The 21,241-nt window shown below is 37.3% G+C and overlaps 1 protein-coding gene across 4 annotated transcripts in view; it reads right to left on the bottom strand.

Moving 5' to 3' along the window:
• exd3 (exonuclease 3'-5' domain containing 3) overlaps positions 1-21,241 on the bottom strand; it is a 47,772-nt gene that overhangs the window by 21,566 nt on the left and 4,965 nt on the right. For 2 of the 4 annotated variants that reach the window (XM_008423985.1, XM_008423984.2), the window contains exons 3-19: positions 19,306-19,370; positions 18,102-18,263; positions 17,089-17,274; positions 16,947-17,000; positions 16,639-16,778; positions 15,521-15,627; positions 15,360-15,433; positions 15,175-15,213; positions 14,922-15,088; positions 14,567-14,720; positions 14,281-14,479; positions 14,086-14,195; positions 12,922-13,105; positions 12,579-12,742; positions 10,076-10,294; positions 9,286-9,339; positions 9,045-9,176 (exon numbers count right to left, since the gene is read on the bottom strand). In XM_008423985.1, the coding sequence (XP_008422207.1) occupies positions 9,045-9,176; positions 9,286-9,339; positions 10,076-10,294; positions 12,579-12,742; positions 12,922-13,105; positions 14,086-14,195; positions 14,281-14,479; positions 14,567-14,720; positions 14,922-15,088; positions 15,175-15,213; positions 15,360-15,433; positions 15,521-15,627; positions 16,639-16,778; positions 16,947-17,000; positions 17,089-17,274; positions 18,102-18,263; positions 19,306-19,370 (2,210 nt within the window). Of the gene's footprint in view, positions 1-9,044; positions 9,177-9,285; positions 9,340-10,075; positions 10,295-12,578; positions 12,743-12,921; positions 13,106-14,085; positions 14,196-14,280; positions 14,480-14,566; positions 14,721-14,921; positions 15,089-15,174; positions 15,214-15,359; positions 15,434-15,520; positions 15,628-16,638; positions 16,779-16,946; positions 17,001-17,088; positions 17,275-18,101; positions 18,264-19,305; positions 20,882-21,241 lie in introns of those variants that run through there. The other 2 variants (XM_017308008.1, XM_017308009.1) reach the window with 1 other exon arrangement.

Below are 21,241 nucleotides of genomic sequence, written 5' to 3'. Positions count from 1 at the left end.
ATATATACACACACGTGTGTAGAAATGCTCTCAAATACATATCTCAAGAGGAGCATTACTGCAAAAGATGCAACTCTGTCAAACTGTTTGGTCAATAAATAAAATCAATAAATAAATCAATAAAAACAATAAAACTAAGTGTTCTAAAGCCAAAGTCTGGTAGGTTCTCAATATATATAATTAAATTTCTAAATATAATTTATGCAGTTCAACATGTCTAAAGTTTAGAGAAATTCAAATTTATGTAATACAAATAGCTTGTAATATGGCTTGTTCCTAAATATTTTTCTCAAACAAAACCAGTTCTCCCTGTTGCTCATTTTGTGAAATTTCAAGAACAGAACCCCACAACCAACGTGAAAACAAGGCAAGGTAAAGTTAACTTACTGGTATCTTCCAAACTGTCAACTACTTTTATATATGTGCATATTTCTAGAAACATTCCTGGCCAAGACTCCCATTTATTATTCCAGCACCTATTTCCATACATTTAATATCCTAAAAAGCAGACATCCAACTGTTTCCCATAGTGAAAAAAGTGATGCTTTAGCACCTATAGTCTCAGACAGGCACGCAGACAGACATAGATTTCTATCATGCACGCACTCATGCACACACAGGTGTCATTGCATTGCTATGCTAACCTGGGGCCAACTTGACTGTGGGAAAAAGAGGCAGATCTGCTTTGTTAAATGCTTGCTGAATGATTGCTCATCTTCTTTCGTATCCAACAGCTTGCACTAATGTCTGTTGCTTTGTGCTTTCAAACGGCTGCAGACTTTCTTTTGAGAGATTTTTAGTTAAACTAAGAGAGTGAAACTCATACAGTTTAAGACAATTATAAAATATCAAAATTAATGTATGCTCAAGTATTGAATGAATAAATTATAAATCAGTTAATGGGCAGGTTATAAGGTAAATCGGTATAAATACTTGGTGACAAAAACAACAAGTCATCCAATCACATCTACACATGCCAAACGACTTGCTAAACATAAAACCAAGTGACTGAAAGTGTAAGCAAGGAGACAAAAGTGAATGTGGCAAGGTCGTTGGTGACACACAGACAGCTCTGAGTATTTCAGAAACTGTAAATCTGCTAGGATTTTTACGTACAGTCATATCACTGGTTTAAAGGATGACCCAAAAAAGGAGAAAATATCTACTAGGCAGCAGCTGCATTTACATGAGGGCTTAGTTGTCAGAAGAATGGGCAGATTGGTTTGAGCTGATAAAAAGTTAGCAGGAGCTAACAGGAGGTGCAATTCTAGATTTTTTTAGAAGTACTAATGAGGTCATAATCTACATCACTAATAGGTATGCTGGGGTAGCTTCTGAAATTTCAGGTTTCAAATATTTCTACTTTACATAGTGCTTCTCTGCTTGGTGCTCCAGCAGCAGCACTGCAGACAAAAGAGTTCAACAAAGTTTAGTGAGGGAAGCTAGAAGTGCCACTGGATTGTCTCAACATTCTTTGTACATTTGTGTGGGACTCAGGAGTGGTATTTTCCAAGTTCCCAGACATAAAAAAAACAAAATAAGAACACTAAAGTTGGACTTCTGACTGATAGTTGGAGTCAGTCGACTTACCCTAAGTTCAGTCTTCAAAATAGCTACATTTAACACTACCGTGAATACTTTTAAGTTCTCACAGTAGTACTCACAAAACAAAGAGCAAAACCCACCATATTTCACTTTCAACCAGAACACTCACAACTCATGTGTGACTTAATTTAATAACTGACTTTCAAGAAAACTCAAACGCAGCATGTGTCCCCAATCTGTTTCAGATTAAGGAACAAGGCTCTGAACATGATCAGAAAATTCTCACACCTTCTCCATAGGCTGTTCGCACTGCGTTCAGACAAACATTACTGGGACATCAAAAGAAGAACCAGCGGACTGCTACACAGCTTAGTGCCTCAAGCTGTGAAAATCCTACACTGTACTTTATGGCCCTTTTCCACTAGCACCTCATCTCTTCTCTTGGATGGATTTTCATTAGAACTGAGTAACAGCTGTATTGGAGCATTCGTATTGTTAGGTGGTCATAGAGTTTGAAAAGTAGCGCTAAGTGATCAATATGCAACAACAACACAACAATGGAGGACATGCAAGCAACACCAAATGCACTTAGTTGCTATTGTGAGATTTCCCAAATAGCAACTTTATCATAAGTTGCTATTGAGTCGCTGGTTGCCCTTGTGATGCAACCAGTGACTCCCCTAACAAATCACTGATATCTCGTTTTCAGCAATCTTGTCTCATTTTGTTGCAGAAAAATGATGACAAAATATTTTTACTGACTGATTTGATTGTAATGTAGGAACAAGGGTAATGTAGGCTTGAACATCTCTGACCATCTATGCCAATTTTAATGAATGTGACATTTGCCTATGTTCTCTTTAGTATTTTACGATGACAGCAAATTTGTTTTGTTTTAAGACAGGTGGTGTTATATAAAATAACTAAGCTTTATATCATCTCATAATGTTATCCCCTCATCAAAAACATATCTGGATTGTTGCTTTGATTCTTTCATAAATCCTTGCTGGATGGTTGCTGGCACAAAGCCCCACCTATAATGAGAGAGCTCCAGTTTAGAGAGAGAGTCTACAGCCTCACAGAGCACCTTTCCTCCATGCCTTCCCCACTCCGCTCTTCCAGACTAGCAGCAGAGGCAATTAGAAAACACATAGTGGTACTGTGCATCTGCTGAGCTTATCATACAAACTACTTCTGAGTCCATTGGTCCAAAGAACAGCTGTAAACAGCATAATGAGAAGCATTGTTGTGATGATGTAGTGAAGGCGGTGTATCAGAAAGTGAAGGAGCTTCTTAAAGATACAGAAACCCAATTTCAAACAATCAATTTGCAAAGAAAATTTTCTTTTAAGTTATTTAAACAGCATTTTTTTTATAACTAAGGTAGCAGTTACTTGATTGTGTTAGTCAAGTAACTATGCATGTGCCTGAAAAATACATAATACTGCCCCTTTAAGAGGAATATTTAGATGAATTATTGATGCCAATCCATCATGCAAATATGCCAGAATTAGGCTTACAAGTTAAAGAAAATAAATAATACCCCAGACACATAAATAAATAAAAAAAATGTTGGCAAACACTTCCCCTTCCAGTGAAGTTCTTTTGTGATGTGTGATGAATAATCTTCCTCCATGAGTCAACTTCTCATTAAACTGAAGAGGTCATATCCACAACAAACATGATTCCCAGAGAAACCACAGTAAAGTTGTATTAAATTTGTGGTAATGCCTCTTTCAATTCTAAAACTCGTACATCAAAAGTGACAAAACAGTCACAATGGCTTTGCTGACTTGCCACCCACAAAAAACAAAGCATGCTGGGTTTCATGCTTTAGACAAAGCTCAATTAATTACTGTATGTGTGCGTGTGCGCGCGTGTGTGTACTGAACACAATGAGTGAAAGATTGACGTGCTTCCTAGAGGAGCAAAGTCAGTGTGTGGGTTCACTCTGAACACTTTGAGAAACTCTATGTGTGTGTGTAACAGGAGATGTGAAACCCTCACCACACACAGTGGGAAATATTTGGGATGGTTTCCCTCGGAATGTCTTGGCGTGCGTATGGAATGCCCCCCCCTCCCCCTTTCCCCTCAACATCTCTCCACCGCGACCCCCTTCTCACTGTCTCTTCCTCTCATCTATGAAGGAACAAGGGGGCGGAGGATACACAGATACAATCCTCAGTTTTGTCATTGCAGTGCACATGTATGGAGCAAAACAAGAAAGTTGTGCAGATTTGAGAAAATGTTCGTCTTTAAAGTTTATATAAGCAAAATCAAAAGCGCTGATGTGAACCAGAGACATGTGAATCAAATAACAGTAATTTTGATTTAAAGGTGTGAGGTTGTTTATGACAGTCTTTGACATATCCATCCGTCCTGACACTGATTAACAGCTTGTGAAGTTTAACATTAACTGCGTCTCAGCCTCTCGCATTCCTCCGGTTTCTCAGCTTGCGGCTCTCCAAGAAGATCAAAGGACGGAGGAGTCCTTTTTTACTGCCCTGCTCTCTTCACTCTCTCTTCCTCCTGCTATCCTTCATTCAATGAACTCTCATCTCCTTTGCCCACAAAGCAATCCATTCCAGCCTTTTTTCCCCTTCTACATCTCTTTTTCCTCCAAACTTTCTCAATTGGTTACATTTGTTCCCATCGTTTTTACCTCCTTGCCATCTCCTCTGTTCTCACCCCCGAGCCCCCACTCCGCCTCCGTCTCTCCTGCCCCTCCCTCTCACAGTTTGGCGGTTCCTGTTGCTCTTGTTTTCACTTCCCCAGTAGTGCAGTGCGTGGGAACCAGCGCTTTCACTGCAACAGCGTCTACAGCTGAGCCTGAACACAAGTGCGACCAAGCCTTTTGAGCCTTTGAAGGTTCTGAGGTGCCTGTGTGTACAGTATGATGTTATCTGTGCATGTTTGTCAGATCTGAGTTGTGCAGATGCATCGCTGTGCTGTGTGTCTGTTGGATTTATCTCACAGACGATCTCAACGTGTCTATAAAAGGCTAGTGGTCACATTTCATGAAGCTGCACAACTCAACGGAAGTGTGTGCGAGTGTGTACATGCATGGAAAGTTTAGGTGCAACAGGCATTAATGGTGGGAAAACAAAGCAACTGTGCAGCTATAGGCTGTGCAATGTTAAAATTGTCTCAAAAGTTTACACACCTCTGTTAAAATGCCAGTTCATATAATGTAAATAAATGTGACCATGATGGGCAAATATTAAAGCTTTGTAGCCTTTAATATGAGACATATATTGTCCAAGTCAACAGGAAAACAAGAACATATGATGCAGACAAAATGTAGAAAACAAATATGCTGTAATAACTTAGCTGCATACTTATACAAACACTTAATTTTTGTAGAATGATGCTTTATATTCACCATTCAGTATTTTTAGGAGTCTATAACAATCCCAACTTGTTGATTTGAACATGTTTCACACCCTGTAGTGTTGAAAATCAAACACTACATTTTATCTTCATCTTTCAAGCAGAAACCTAAATGTTTTGTCCATAAATCCATCCACCTTTTCAATCCAGAGCATGATGCAGCCACCACCACGTTTCACTCTGAGTGTGCTGTTCATTTGGGGGCACACACTGTTATTTTTGCCCCAAACAAACCTTTTAAAATTGTGGCTCAAATCGCTTATCAGTGATTTTCTGATCAAGCCAGTTGAAAGTATTAAACATACCTGCATATTTAGCTACCTTGTCAACTCCACTACAGACAACAGAGGTTAAAATTAGATTTATTTCAGTATTGATTTGGCTTTCTGTTTGCTTTCAAATCTCTGAGGGAAAAATAGTTGTGTGTTTAACTATTTTCAAGTGGTAGCTTTCTGTTGCAGGTTGAGAATGCAATTACTAAAGGAAAAACTGTGATTTTCCTTCACTAATTGATTATAATCGATCATAAAAAGTCGTAACTAAGTTAAATGGTACTTTGGATGCCTAAAGTGACACCTGACCTGCTCTCATCAGGGCTATAAATTCTTTTCAGAAGCCAAGGTATCTCTTCTATTATTGGCTAAAGTTCAAGAACAAATATTTTTGTCCTCCTCTTTGCTTTACAACTGAAAACACACACTTGCACGGATATTGCCAGTTACTTTAAATTAAGATTCTTCACCTTCATTTGTCTTCATTACTTGTCAACAGAAAACAATCTACTGATCACAGTAATAATTCAGTTTTGTCTTAAGTTCATATAAACACACACCAGCATCTGATTAAAGGTGCAGAAACACAAACAGGAATGGTCGGGCCTGTCTGGGCTTCAAAAGGTCCTGTCTGTTAGTGTGTGATTGCAATAACAGACAAAGTGGATAAAATTAAACTAAACCCCAAACCAGTTACTTCAAAATACAGTTTGCTACAAACCAAAACAAACTGCACAACTGTAGCTGCAACTTTAATAAAGTTTCTAACGTAATTATTGCATTGAGATTCTTTTTTAGAAATTAGAAACAAAAGTGTCTATAAATAAATAAATGTCATATGTTTCAGGTAATGCTAAAATTACTTTTCTTATGTAAATGTTTCAAAAGACCTCTTATTTTAGATTATATTCAAAGTGAGATTGTTCATAGTAAATGTAACACAAAACATTCCAACACAAGTAGGTATTTTACCAGAAAAATAAATTAAATGCAGTATTTTTTATTGTTGAAGTAAGAAGACAAACAGTATTACTTTAATATTTTTGGACTCCAAGGAGTTCTAAAACGTCTGTCAAAAACACATTTCCTATGCCTCTGATATTCTAAAGTCATTAAGTCACTGGTTAACCTGGTATTGCTTCTCTTTTACTTTCTTTTTTCATGTGACATTCATCACTGATGTATATGAATGAGAAGACGACGAAAGATGACAAAGGAGGGAAACTGACCCGTCCAACGCTAATCAGAAAGCTTTACAATCAGACAACAAAGGGGTTAAGTTTGCCTGGGTGGGCCACAGCACAGCCCAAGGGTGAGGCTCTCTAGATCTGTGTAACACATAAGGACAAATAAGCAGGGCACCAAATTGTGTTAGACTTGTCACATTAAGGAGAAAAAGTAAAATCAAAATTGAACTTTAGGGTAGGAGAACAGTATAAGACAAACTAGGAAAGAATGAATTCCTTAACAGAGATTCCAGATGTGCTAATGAAGAACGTTATGTCAGGGGTAAGGATGAAGGAGATCCACCATTAAACTTTTTCTTTCTCTGGCTGTGTTTGCATGTGTACTGGAGTAATAAAGCATTTAATTCATTTAGAGATACAATTTGCCTCTCTTTATGTTATTTCAGCAGTGAACCATATTCTACCTTATTATAAATAGTTGTTTAGCTGAGTTTGGACAGCAGGAAGCATCCAGGTGGTCCACATTTGTAACATTTCAAGCCTGACAGAGACGCAGTTTGTGGCGTATCTTGATACATTTGTCTCCTCCTCCAGGAGCAGGCCAGAACACCCAGATTTAGAAACCCTCTTGCAAAGATTCCCATTGAAACCACAAGAACACACACACACACACACACACACACACACACACACACACACACACATACACACACACACAAACACAGTCACCGGCAGACACACGGCTTCCCTAAGCAGCCACCCACAGAGACATCTGCAGGTCAGGTAGCATAAATCACTAATTCACTGATAACGATACCTGAATTATTCTCCAGCCTCAACAAACATGGCAAGCATGTAGGTAGTTAGAAAGAATTAGCGTGTAGGTAGTTAGAAAGAATTATAATGCTGGTGCATCGGCACCAGCATTATAAATTACATTTCTTTATTTGATTGCAACTTAACTGTAAAAAAAACTGTGTGGAAAAAAATGAACCATTAAAAATACTGCCTCTGTGTTAATAGTTTAAAATCGCTGACTAAGATAGGATGAGAGTACTCTAGGTTTGAACCATCATAATTTCTGTAGAAAAATTATATTTTACATGATATTACTTGTGGAAAAGATATGCGTTTCTCAAAAATCTTCTGAAATACACATGCTTTTCTTTGCTTACTTTCTTTTCATTTTTCTCAAATGCTGTCCTTAAAATTATATTGAGTAAATCATTGACGACTGCTTAGAATACCTCGTTCCACTGTTAAGCACCAGTACAATTCAAAGCTCTGGTGACCACAAGCCGAACGATGTAATCCAGACGTCTGTCCTCCCTACCACATCCTCCAGTCACCGCTGTGGGTCTCAAAGCATTCCCAGACCAGATGGGAAATGCAATCCCTTTCTGTGTCTCCCGAGTCTGCTTCAGGGGCCTCCTTCCATCTGGACATGCCTGGAATACCTCCACAAGGAGGTTACCAGGAGGTATACTAATTAGATATACCAAGACGTTAATCTATAGCTTTCCACACGAAGGCTGTTCCTTTAGTTAATAATTTAAAATAAGCTATTTTTGCCGTCTAAACCTCAGTGTACTGCCCAATTTACTGCCAACAAGATACAAATCACTTTCTCATTCCATCTTTTCCGCATCTTATTCAACCTCCCGTCAGCTTAACAGCTATGCAGCAGCTTGTTTCAGACCCAGTGGTGCATACAAAGCAAAACATTGCATAGTAATGCGTTTCTGCATAGTTTTAGGTTTTTATCTCCAGGAGATTCCCCATTCACAAACATCTCAGCACAAATGACAGTTTCTCCCCTGATATCTATCCCATCCATGCAAGTTAATGTGTTCTGCTTTTGTTTTGCATTTGAAACAAGAATGGCCACCACAAGGTTTGTTATTATAAATTGAGAACTCAGTGATTGCTTAACAAGTTTTAAGACCACAAATGTACTTCCTTATTATTCATTTTAGAATTGTTTGTCCTCTTTCTCATAGAGTGGTTTGATTCAACAACAACAAAAAAATTGTTATATCAACAGTTTCAACTTAATGCAGGATTAAATAAATGCATTGTATACATGTAGTTGTGTAGCATCTTTATACTGGAATGAAAATATGTAGTGTTTCACTGTGTCATACTTATGATATGTAGAATTGCATAATGCATCAAAAATATGTTGTCCCAGCAAAATCAATCTGTGGAATATGAATAACAAAAATGACTGTTTACATTCACACTGCTGAATGGAGTTTCAATACAGTACCTGCCCACATTGACAAAAATCATTATGCAAATGATGCAAAACCTTACATTGGGAAGAGAGTGGTTGGCACAGATACAAAAGAGAAATGTGAAGAAAATGTGTATTTTCATTCCTAACTAATATGATTTTCATAATGCTTTCCATTTGGTTAATTTTCTAATGATTGAAGCCCTACTGACATGCTACTTACTGTTCATTGCAAAGGTATTCTGCTGTGGTCAGATGAGACCAAATGTGAACTTTTACATATAAGTAAGGCTTTGTGTCTGGGTAGAGGTAAATTAGTTAAAATGTATTTAATAGAAAAAACAAGAATTCAACCATTAATCAATGTTTGCACTGCACTAGACTACAGGAGAACAGAATTACAAGGAAACATACCTGACAGCGGCTGAATATGTCACTGGGAGTAGGCTGGACATTGAAGTGTCTTAGGACTCGAATAGCCTGGTCTCTGGCCTTCTCTGAACAGTCTAAGGACAAGCAGCGACCTTCACCCACCTGGGAACGTAACTGGAAGACAGTTGAAGCATGTTAACAAAAAAGTAGGGATAATAATCAGGAGTGCATCTACGGAAACACATTTAGTTTTTGCATTGCACTTGACTTTGCATGTACTTACAGTTTGGAACGGCTGGCCACATGTGAGGATGACACGGCCTTCATCCTGTGCCAACTGAAAGCGCACAAAAAACCTTCCCATTAATTTACTGCACAGTAGCTGGGATTTTTATTAGTCTGAAGTAACTGTAAGTGCTGAATGCTGGACATCTACAATTTCATATTAAAATTCCATGATTTTTTAACACTTTAAAAATATTTCAAATTTATATATAGATGGACACACAAACAAATAAAAGAATGGATGGATGGATAATTTAATGGGAAAGAGTACAAGCCGTACATGTGCTGTAGCTACATTTAGCTGCTGAATCACACAATCGTAGAGAACTCTAAAATCCAATAACATGGTGTAGCTAATGATGTCATCAACATTTTCCTAACAATAGGTGGAAACATTCAAACTCCTCAAGTACCCAAAAAGGACATTCAGACTTTCTGTGCTTAAGTGTGACATCACACATTCAAACAACTTGTATCTGCAGCACAAAAGATTTATAAACGTTTCACTGAAGAATCTGGATTGTGGCTAAAAAGCAAGTATCAGCAGCTGTTTATGTAAACTGGGTGTTGATCATATTACAACATTTGGACAAGATCAATAGATTTTGGTCTGTCTAAAGCCTGGGTTATATTTAAGGGAAAAAAATATATTCTTGTGGTAAAGGTTTTACTTTATAGATTATTGTTTAGATTCTTTGTGGTATTTTTATATTTTTTTATATGTTTGTAAGTTTTTCTTCTTTGTGAAAAAAAAAGAAAATGCACTTCCTCTTAACTTTCTAACCAACCTTTGCTGCCACTCTGTGATCATCAGTGTTCTCCAGCATGACCACGTCAACTCCCAAACACCGCAGATATCTTCCCAGTCCTTGCAGCATGTTGTCACACACCACCCGCAACTGCCGGGGGGTTAGGGGTGGAGTGTCTTCTGAGGGCTGCTTGCCACACAGGAGGTCTTTCAGTGTGTCAGAATGAGGGGGACTGACCCTCTGAGCCCCCTGACATTCCTAAATGGACACAGAGAATAATGTGATATTTAACCGATCCCTGTAGGGGGATTTTCTTTTCACTTGCACCTCAGTTCAGAGAGGTCACAGCACAGGGTGAGTTATACAACTGCACCCCTGGAGCTGATAGGAACTAGTGAAGGGCCTTTGTCAAATGCTCATTGTCTCTCCCTGCAGGCTGGATGCTCAAATCCAGGCCCTTCAGCTGGAGGTTGCCTTTATTTCATTCACACAAGTCACACAAAAGGTCGCAGGTTATCACAGAATTAAGAATTGTCAAATTAGCACAGTTGCTCTTCTTTAAATAGAGCAGGTTATGGTTTCTGATTATAGTCTGGATGTGAGATAACTGCACCAGACCAACTCTAAGGAGGATAAATTGTCTAAAGCCATTTCCACAATTCAAAATACAAAAGACAGTAATAAAACTTCTCACTTTTCCACACTGGCAGCATTAAGGGCAGCACAATATCAAGATAACATTAAATTTGGACACTATTCCTGAAATGTTGGCATTTTGATAACAACTATTATTAACCTATTTTTATCAATATTATTTGATTTTTTTGATTCATTAATCATATAATTAATTCATCATTAAACTATAAGAAATTTGTATTGGATTGGGTTTTTTCATCCTTTTAAAACTACTGCTAGTTTTAAATTAGCAAGGACTCTCCTATCGATTTTTAAAGTGCTTCAGTAGCCCTTCAATATGCATTTAAAAAATACTAATTTAATTTTACATAAAAATCTATGCCTTACCTTTCTTTCCTCCAATGATAACCACGTATGAATCTGAAGTACTTTATAAAGATTTTAAACAGTTCCTATTAGCCACAATGCTGGGTTTTGATTTGGGGTTGCATTTTAGGCATCATTTGTGCACTGTAGGACAAATGAATTGCACAATGGAAAAAATAAAGCTGTTATTTACCCTTACATGTTCCATTCTCAAAACGTGTTTCACATGAGAAGATCATTGGTAAATAACCACTGGTTTCTGTGTAACTAATCATCATATGCAAACATGAAGTCGGGCTAAAAGCTCATAAGAAAGCACTAAATGAGATGCCAAGAGAGTATCTACTGCAGGAAAGATGTGCAAACTGCACTTCACCATTTTGCATAGACACCATCAAAAATCCTTAATTATTCCTGGAATTTATCCCAATCATGGAACGTCTCAGACAGGTTTAGATCCTTAATTCAGTCTTTTTGGGCTGAATTAATCAGGGCTCTGATTTCAGAACAATGATCAACTTAAAAATTAAATGTCTTGTAAGACTCAGTCACTAAGTAGACATTCTAAAGATAATCATAGGGTTCAAGTCTGCTCTTCTTTCAGTACTCTCTTCCCTATAAGGAGATGGTATAGCAGGAATAATGTCTGGAATGTCTGCCATATCCAGTCTTTGCCAAGTTTATAACCATACTTTGCTGTTGCTTAGGGCCCCCTGCTGGCCTGGGGGCTTCAGAAAAACCTGAATTCATCCAGAAATGATTTACAATGCCACTAGATGTGCACATACTACAGAAAACCTTCAAAGTTTGAAATTCATGTCATAAGTAAAAGCTAAATTTATAATCGATGATGCTTGTGTCCGAGTTATCAAATATTTCATGCAAATTATTGCATGAAAATTTTCATGCAGTAAAATATTATTAAAGGAAGACATTATCTGCGTGGAGAATATGTAGTGTTGCTAAAAAATGTCTTTTTTAACTCCTGTTCAACATTTGAGTATGTTTTATATCAATACATTTTTAAATGGAAGTTATATTGGTATATATTTGTGCTATTTTATAACAACACAACATTGTACATTTCTTCAGTTTAAAAAAAAAATCATTAAGCTTCATATTCCCGTCACTTCGTCAACAGCAAAGCCATAAAACATTTTAATTCGATATCCACCTAAATAATAAGATAGGAATGAAGGCCTGTATAGCATGAATCAAAGAGTATCTGACTATCTGAGCTTAGGTAAGGCATATGAAACAAACCTGGAAACTAAATATAGAGAATAAAATCTGACCATCTCTGGTAATACAAGCAGGAGAATGTTTAAATTTTTTACGTGTTTTAAAGTAAAATCAATTAAAGTGGCACCATAAAATGTGGCACTATACATTTAGAAATAGAACTATATTGATGAATTGCTCTTAGACATATTCAGCGACATGCCCTTGTGAAAATCATTCACATTATAGACTAGAAAAACATATTTTCCCAAAAATAAGCAATACGTAGTAGTTACAGAACTCCCAGCCGAGGCATTACCTCTTTACTAGGATCCTGTGCTGCCTTCTTGCCCTTTTTCTCCTTGTCTTTGCTCTTCTCTGATTGGCCTGAAGTGATACTGCGCAGGTCAGCAGGCAGCCCAAAGCTCGCTGGGTTGCTGGAGAGAGCCGAGTACACATCCAGCAAGCAGTAGGCATCTGCCGCTAGAGAAGAGTTTGGGGAAAAAAAAGAGAAGGAGTGAGGCAGGACCAAGGGGGGGGGTGAATTATCAGTTTGCATTTTGTCAGGGGATAACAAAATAATCTCTGATGTTCTATGGAGAGGAGAGCAGCGACCATCTGGCTCTCTGTTATTGTCTGTCTGTGCATGCATAATGTTATACCTGCATATCTAATTTGGCTGATGCGCAGTGGACGCTTCTCCCAGTTAGACATCTGCTCCGTCTTGTCCAGAGGCTTTCCCAGGACCTGCTGCACCAGCAAACTAAGGCCTTTCTCTGAACTGTCCTCACCAACCAGGACCTCTCTAGGGGCATTTTGAACCCGATTCACCTTTCCACGCTGAATCTGAATGGGTAAAACACAAAACATACCAGTAGTGTCAGAAGATTGAATATTACCTACAAATGAAGAAGTTTTGTTTAATTTTTTAGGTATCGGATCTAGAGACCCACAAAGAAATGTATCCATAACTTTCTTGTAGATGATGTTACTGAGCCAAGAAAAATCTAAATAAACTACTAATTGTTTATTTGTTTTGAATTCTAAAGCTCTGCAGCCAATTTAACTTCTGTTTTAAAGGCTAAAATTTAAATCTCTGTCCAGTTCTGCGTCAGCCCCAGAGACATGAAACCTCCATAAAGTTCATGTCCTAAGCACCTCAACTGGTTCCTTTTTCATTGTCAACTTGACTTTCTTGACTTTTTGGCAAAAAGAACAAGCTGGATTTAGAAATGACTGCAGCTTTTTGGAAATCTCAGTATTAAGGGAGTATTATTACTTCCAAATATTTTGAAAATAACTAATATAAGGTGCTAAACAAAGTTTGAAATTTCAGTTCTGTCGTTGTTTTGTTGTCTAAAAATAGCGCATGTTCTCTTGTGCACCCAGTGTAAAGTCGCCTCTACTGCTAATAAAAACAAATGATGACAACTCAAGAAAGAAACGCATGAAGGAAAAAAAAGAAACTGTCAATTCTAGTTTTAAAAGAGAAATGAAAGGGCACAATTTACAAAAACAGGAGATAGGAAATAAACCATAAATCACTGATTGTTTTATCTCTAACATTTATCTCAATAGATTTTTAGAAACCTACTAGAAATTATTTTGAAGTTAAAATGTAGAATCTGTTTAAAAGAAGAGCTCCTACTTTGAAGGTTTGATATAACTGGAGATCATTGTAAACAGCCTTAGAATTGCCAACACCATTAGATTACATCAGTCCTTTAGAAATGTTAAACCTGCAATAATAAAGGGATATTATGTTTGGCCAACTGATTGATTTAGCTACGTTTGTAGAAATTATGTGACTGATGGGATAAAGGCACCTCTTGGTGTACTTTAAGAAGATCGAGCATTCCCTCCATCTTCAGTGGCTCCTCTGATAACTCAGGCCAGGTGGCAGAGAGACACTTGAGATCCCCGGTCATACCATAACCTGTACAGAGATTAGGAGACGTTCTTTGTATTTAAACTCACTCCCTGGATAAAACTAATTACCATTTCATTTAGCTGTTACTTACCCAGTTTCAGAATATTTTGTTCAGAAAACAAGGCCCTGGTGAAACCAACTAGACCAGGCTGGTGACAGAATCCTTTTGCGCAAAGGTCTAGTAAGAAAACTTGGTCAAGAACAGCGAGTTGTATCAGAGCGACTTTCTGAGTAGCGATACAGCCGAATGTAGGCTGCCACTCCATGTCAACTCCTACTACACCACTCTCCTGGAAAAGGACACACAAAAAGAATGTGTCTATATAAAAAAAACATATAGAATTAAAAAAAACAAAAAAACAAGTAGATCTCTGTACCTTGAGGACAATGCTTTGACATCTTTGGAGAGTTTCCAGCGTATCTACAAAGTGGACTTTGTCTTTGGTGAGAGGTGCCTGGTAGAACTTCTGGCAGTGAGACTGAGGTGGGATCCACTCCTCCTCTTGTGCGAGATCGTTCAAACATATCTGTCTGAAAACAAAGAGAAAACGTGTGCAACTAAAATATAGCAAAGGTTGATGAAAAATAGGGAAAATAAAGAAAAACTGGAAGTTATTTTTATTATTTCAGAAAACTAAAAAATTATTTATTGCAAATGACCTGCAATACAACTAAAACAGGCCACTTAGTTTTATTACAGCATGTGTCTTTGCATATTTTTGCTTAACTCACTGTAGATCAGGTGGCAGACTCTGCTGCATTTCCCACACCCCCTGAGGAAGTCGATTTTTAGGGAGATTGTATATCAGTGACCACTGTGAAGCTTTCTGAAGACTGCTGTACTTCACCAACAGCTCCACCAAATGGACTTGAAGCTCAAGGTCATCTGCCACCACATACTGCACACATATGAAACATTGTACATCTTTAAAAACAGTGGTGCAAGAAAAAAGAATCTAATAAGCATAATCAGATTAAAACCTACTTGCACGTGGTCTGTCCAATTCTCCTCTGTCATGGTTTTCTAAAAACCCCCACAAAAGAAACCTAAGGTTTACTATTGTCATTATATTTTATAATCTGTGCAGAAATTGACAGTTAAGCTCAATGTTAAGAGTGACTTTAATGCCTCTAAAAGTCTGCAGGCTGCAAGACTGCTGCATCACTTACGTCTCCAAATGTCTTATACACAAGGTAACGCAGAGAGTCCAATCTCCTCTTGTGAAGAGCATTTGGACAGAAGCCTATATTGACAAGAAGACGTAGGAGTGTGAATATGTGGAAAAGGAACAAAACACATTAAAACAAAGTGACACGTGTTAATCACCCACTTTGGTCAATTTTGAATTTTTCCATGAGCCGTACAACATGTCTGGTGAGCATTTTGGGTTGAATCTGTGTCATGTAGTGTTTGGACAGAGAGAGGCAAGGAAACGTCCTGTGGAAGGACAAATACATACAGTTATATAAACTTATATGGTGCCGTTATAAGGATGATTTTCATTACAATTGTGCGCAAAACTTTTTTGATATTCTGCTAATGTTGAAAAACACAATTTTACAGCTATGGAGTCTCCATCAAATAAGAAATTTAATTCAAATTAAACATGAATAATTTTGTTCATGTGACGTCATTTAAAGTCAGATCTTAAAACTTACATGAGATACAGTATTAATATTTCAGCCATGGTACCAACACTCATCAACAGTTATCAGAGAAGATATCACCATCCTATGGAGGAGCGACAAACCCCTTATACTGGGGATCGGTTATGAATGTGGCGTTTTTGGAAAATTGTACTCAGCAATTTTACAGAAGATTTATCGCATTCAATGCTTTCAAACTCAACTTTTAATGTACCGTGGAAACACCGCGGTTACGAGGCGCTTTTATACATATTCACCTGTTGTGTTATGCCAAACCAATCACCAGTACTTGTTTCTGAAAAACCTATTATCTTGAGCCACTTTCAGATGATTCTTTCATCTTATGATCTACAAAGGTTCCTTTCAACTCGGGTTCAACTGAACTGTCTTGACACGCAATGGGAGGGTCAAAGTTGATCCATCAGTATCACACACCTGGCGAGTCGGTCACAAATTCTCAACAAGTGCACTGTAAGGAGATATGTTCAAGTTTTCGTTCAGCCTTGAATTTTCTTTAAACTATGATAAACTTTTAAAAATAAAAGTATAAATAGTTCTTCGGTTACATTCATTTTGAAGGGATTGTTAGGAGTGCAGCTGGTGATTTTATTCAAAACAGTTTTTAACTTGGCATCTTTACCCACACTCAATAAATGTACTAAAATTAAAAGCTGTATTTTCTATAAAACAGTCATAGTGAGATTATGTTTATATGAAGACATTTTAAACATGTTTACCAAAGGTACCAATAAATATGAAAAGCACAGTTCATAGCCAGTTCCTACAAATTCACATAGCATACTTTCTTATGTCTTCCACATTGAAGTCCGGGTGACACCAAGAGTCTAGTAACATAACAAGCTGCTTTTCAAGCTGTCTGTGTCCTTTGACAAAGGACTCTGCCAAAGGCAGCTTGTCTTGTAAAATCAGAGGGATAAGCATCTGCAAAATAATAATGGATAGAAAATTGATAGAAATGAAGAAAGAATTACAAAAAAGATCATTTGAGAATTTAACTTTGAACTTGTTTAAAGCTTTTCCTTATAACTTATTGTTCAGGAATATACAGAACATTAATTTTACATGAAGAAAAAAAAATCTTAGTCTTACCTTCTCCATATTTAGTTCAGTCTGAAATCCGAGCTTTATGCTGAGAGTTACCGCCTGTGGAAAGAAAACCGACAAAACGAAACAAGTGCCAAAATTAAGCTGCCTCTTCAAATTGTATGGACTAAGAGAATCACTCACTCACCTCTTTATAACAGTTCAAAGCTTGGAGCTTGTAAATGTGCATACATTGTATGGAAGGATCCAAAGTCTTAATCTGGTAGATGTTCATTAGGGTGTCTACAAAGTTGGGCTGGGTGTCTGTCAGCAGACCAAGAGCCCGCCGCTGGAGCTCCACTGCTTTGTCCTCAGCCAGAGAGCTCAGGCTCACCTGGAAAGGTTAACATGAATGAAAGATGGAAAAAACTGATCCAATGTACATTGACACAGAGGGATTTTTTGGAGGTTGTAACACCATCTAAATTGTGGTTGCCCAAAGTGCAGCCCGCAGGCCATTCATGGCACTTCGAATGCTATTGTGCAGACCCAGAATGTTGTTATAATTATATAAAACGGAATTATACAAATTTGGTTCTACTACTTTATACCTTTTTCAATCTTGAAACAAAACAGAATGCAAAACACATGCATTTGTCTTTTAATAACCACTCCTTTTGGTTTCATTTGTATTTTGTAGTAAATAGCATTTACTTATGCAGACTTGGGTGCAACCATTTCCTGAAGATGACAGAATTATACATTTTTGGAAAAAAAAAAGTGATCATTACCTTATTCTTAATGCCGAGAACAAAGAAAATAAAAAGTAATTGAACCGAAAAAAAATTAGAAAATTGCATGCTTTTCTTATAATGTGATATCAGATCTCTCTTGCACAAAAACCTGACTAGTCTGTTTTATTAGAATGTAATATGTCTAGTTTTTTGTTGAGTGTGTGAATAAGAAAAAAAAACAATTAAATTATATTTTGCTTTTTAATTTAAAATAAAAGAAATTTCAGCTAGACAATTTTGGAACATGTAGGAAAAGGTTTGGATACAAATGGTCTACATTGTAACGGTAACAGTTAACAGACAGTAGCAACACAAACAGTATTTGAACAGCTCAAAATCAATACTTTCAGCTCACATATTAAGTGTAAGTCACATTGGAGCTACAGTCTTATCTAGAGCCAAGGGGCTGAACACCTGGTTCAACTACCTGAGGATGTTCCTTCATCCACGTCTGGAATTCCATGAGAATGTGATAGCCCAGGGTGTGGCTCCGGCCCTTCTGTTTCCCCGGACAGCTCTCCAGGATTGTTAGTAAGGCCTCCAGAGGCTCAGACAGCTTTGAAAATCCTTGGATAGCTGCCAAATGTAGCTGTGGGTGGAAAGAAGAGGACGGAAAGTTAAAACTATATGTTTTATGATAGGAACACCACAGCTTGTAGATCCAACAACTCAAGTCTTTCAGATCACTCTTACCATTTGCTACTTTCACTGTGTATCAAAACCAAGTTAAGGAGAGCAAAGGAAAAGCAAAAGCTTTAAGACAAAGTCAACTGATAGATGCACAGTTGATTAAAACACACTTTTATGCAATAATTCTGGCTTTCCTCTGTTGCTCTTAATTATTTCTGCAGGCTAAAGTAGTGATGACTAACTTATACATATTGATGAGGAGAACATTTTTGCATGTCAAAAGTTCATAATTTTCTTTTAGAATTGCTGAAGAGTGTAAACAGAAAACCAAACCAGGGATTTAGGGCAAAGTATAGATATGATTTTGTTTGTTCTTTTGTTCAATCATTAAGAGCACAAACATATGGATAAATAGAAGGACATCTAAAAGAGTCTTTAAATAAAAAATATTTTCCTTGCTCGTTTTTTTTTTTCCCCCCTTTGTCCACACTTCTTTCCAGGTTTCGGACCTGGAAAATACCTAAGTGAAGTTCCGGACCTTTATCCTCTGTAGATTTCGTTTCCAATAAGAAAATGTTTTGCAATACAGATTCATGAATTTTATTTCAGAATATGAGAAACACACAGAAATCTTGCTCTTTGAGCCAAGCAGACACAAAGGTTTGGGACATATAAGGGATCCTGGCATAAGAATCCAAAGCTTGGCATTAGGAAATTCCAACAAGAGAAAATGATATCTGTGTGAGAATACCTTGAACTGTGTCTTAATTTACAAAACAGATGTCATCCACTCAATAACCTCCTCTCAAGTTCATTCAGAGCAACACAAATTCCTTCCTTCTGCTTTCCTCATTAAAATGCACACACACACACTTCAGTTAAAGATACTGGGATCTCTCAGTAATTTGCTCCTTCCCGTGCTTCATGCAAACACACATGACCTATTAAACCCACATACATTCATTCATGCATGAAAGTGACAATGTGAAGGTGACTCTTACCATCTGCAGATTATTTTGGTGCCACAGCTCAAAGAACTTCTGACTGAGCTGTAAAGGGTCAAGCCCTGAAGGTATAAAACACACACATGTGGGGCTTTCTGTTTTCATTAGTTTCATTTCAAACAAGTGCAAATTTGCAAATAAAATCTGCAATAACTACACTTATGTGCAGCACCAAACACTTTACCTTGTAAATAAAGGGTCAACAATTACACAATAAGTTGCTTCCTCATTTATTATTATTATACAGAGGTTAAAACAAGGAATTGTGCTTCGGCCAATTATTTTTTTATAATTTTGAATAATTAAATATGTTTTTCCACTTTTTTTTTTATTTTGGTCAGGGATAAGAATTTTAGTTCGACATTTTTGAAGGCTGCAATGACCTGGCTGAAACAGGAGATGTTTTTTAGGCTCCTTGGCAACATGAAGTTATTCCTCCGTCCATCTCAGATTGATAATATAAGAAACAAACCCCAATTTGACATATTTAAGTATAGAAGAGAAGAAAAAGAATCTAGCACTAAAGGAAAAAGCATTGTAATTATCATTTCCATTGTTCATCACTAAATACTTTCACTGTTGATTATCTTGGACTATAGAAGTTGTGTTAATTTCTCACAAATAAAACTAACTAATACAGGCTATAAATTGAAGAAATTAAATGCAACATTTGTTCAGTCACCTGTCAACATAACTGTTAATCAATGCACAATTTTAGCAGTTGCTCTATACCATTAACACCCCAAGTAACTGTTTGATTAATGTTTGGCAAAGCTTGCAAACAAGAATTTGTTTGACCTTTACTTTTATTTCCAAGTCACGTGAATTTATGTTTTAATTTGTTGGCGACTTTCTTCAAATATTTCCCTTTTTCCACCAAGATGTTAATCAAACTTCATCCGTAATGTGATATGAAAAGAAAATATTTCTTCATTGCTGCTAAAGAAGGCATAGCTAAGTACAAATGACGTCAGATGTCATTTCTTGAACAAGCATAACAGAGCAGCTACAATTGTGGATTAACAGCTGAGGCTGCTTGGGCAGCAGAGGAACCCAGCATTAGCTCTGCATTCCAGTTGAATCTGCTGCTTGAATGGCTGGTAGAAGACACTGAGCACATTTTAGGCCAAATTACTTCCAACGGAGAAGTTTGGGATCAGAATTAGAAGTGAGGATGCCTTTATATTTCTCTGATCCTTCCCAGAAGCTCCAGCTTCTTTCTTGGTTGTTCTGTGTGTTCTCGTTCTGTGTGGCCTCCAGCCTACCTGCTCCCCCTCACCATCTCCCCCCTCCATTCCCAGGGCTAGTTTTCCTGTTCTTCTCTCCCTCCCTGCACCAGCCTTTCTTGATTTTGTCTCGGATTTCCCCAGGAAAAAGGCTATGCGCTGGTCATGCTGTAAAAAATACTGCCTTCCTGAAACACAGCCTGGGAAAGCAAGCCCAAAGTTCTCTATGTCGGCCTCTAATCCATCGTAGCCAGACAAACTCTGTGCTTAAGGAGAAATATAGGATAAAATAAAGAAACAAACAACACACTCTCATTGAACATTTTGTAAGTAAAAATGTTACTTTTTACTTACAAAAAGTAACATTTTTGTAAGTAAAATTACAAAATAGTTATTTTTTGTGCTGGTCAAAAAAATAACTAAATATTTTTTGACCAGCACAAAGTAATCCCTTTGTATGGTTACACTACCACTCCACTTTCCAAAGTCAAACTAGCAGAGCTCAGGGCTCTCAGTCAATATAAAAAAAAATAAAAATCAGTCTGGATTTATTGCTGATTTTTCTAGAGACGTTACATAATGTTCAGTCTACAAGAATGGATGGGATGAGCAGATGGACAAACAGAAGGACAAATGGACTGACGGATGGAAGCTAAAACAAATATACAGCTAGACTGACAATTATAAGATAGATAGATAGATGGCTG

Source organism: Poecilia reticulata, linkage group LG12, assembly GCF_000633615.1.
Source record: "Poecilia reticulata strain Guanapo linkage group LG12, Guppy_female_1.0+MT, whole genome shotgun sequence".
NCBI classification, from domain to species: Eukaryota; Metazoa; Chordata; class Actinopteri; order Cyprinodontiformes; family Poeciliidae; genus Poecilia; species Poecilia reticulata.
The sequence above is the reverse complement of the archived record's forward strand: the minus strand, read 5'-3'. Positions and strand labels throughout refer to the sequence as shown.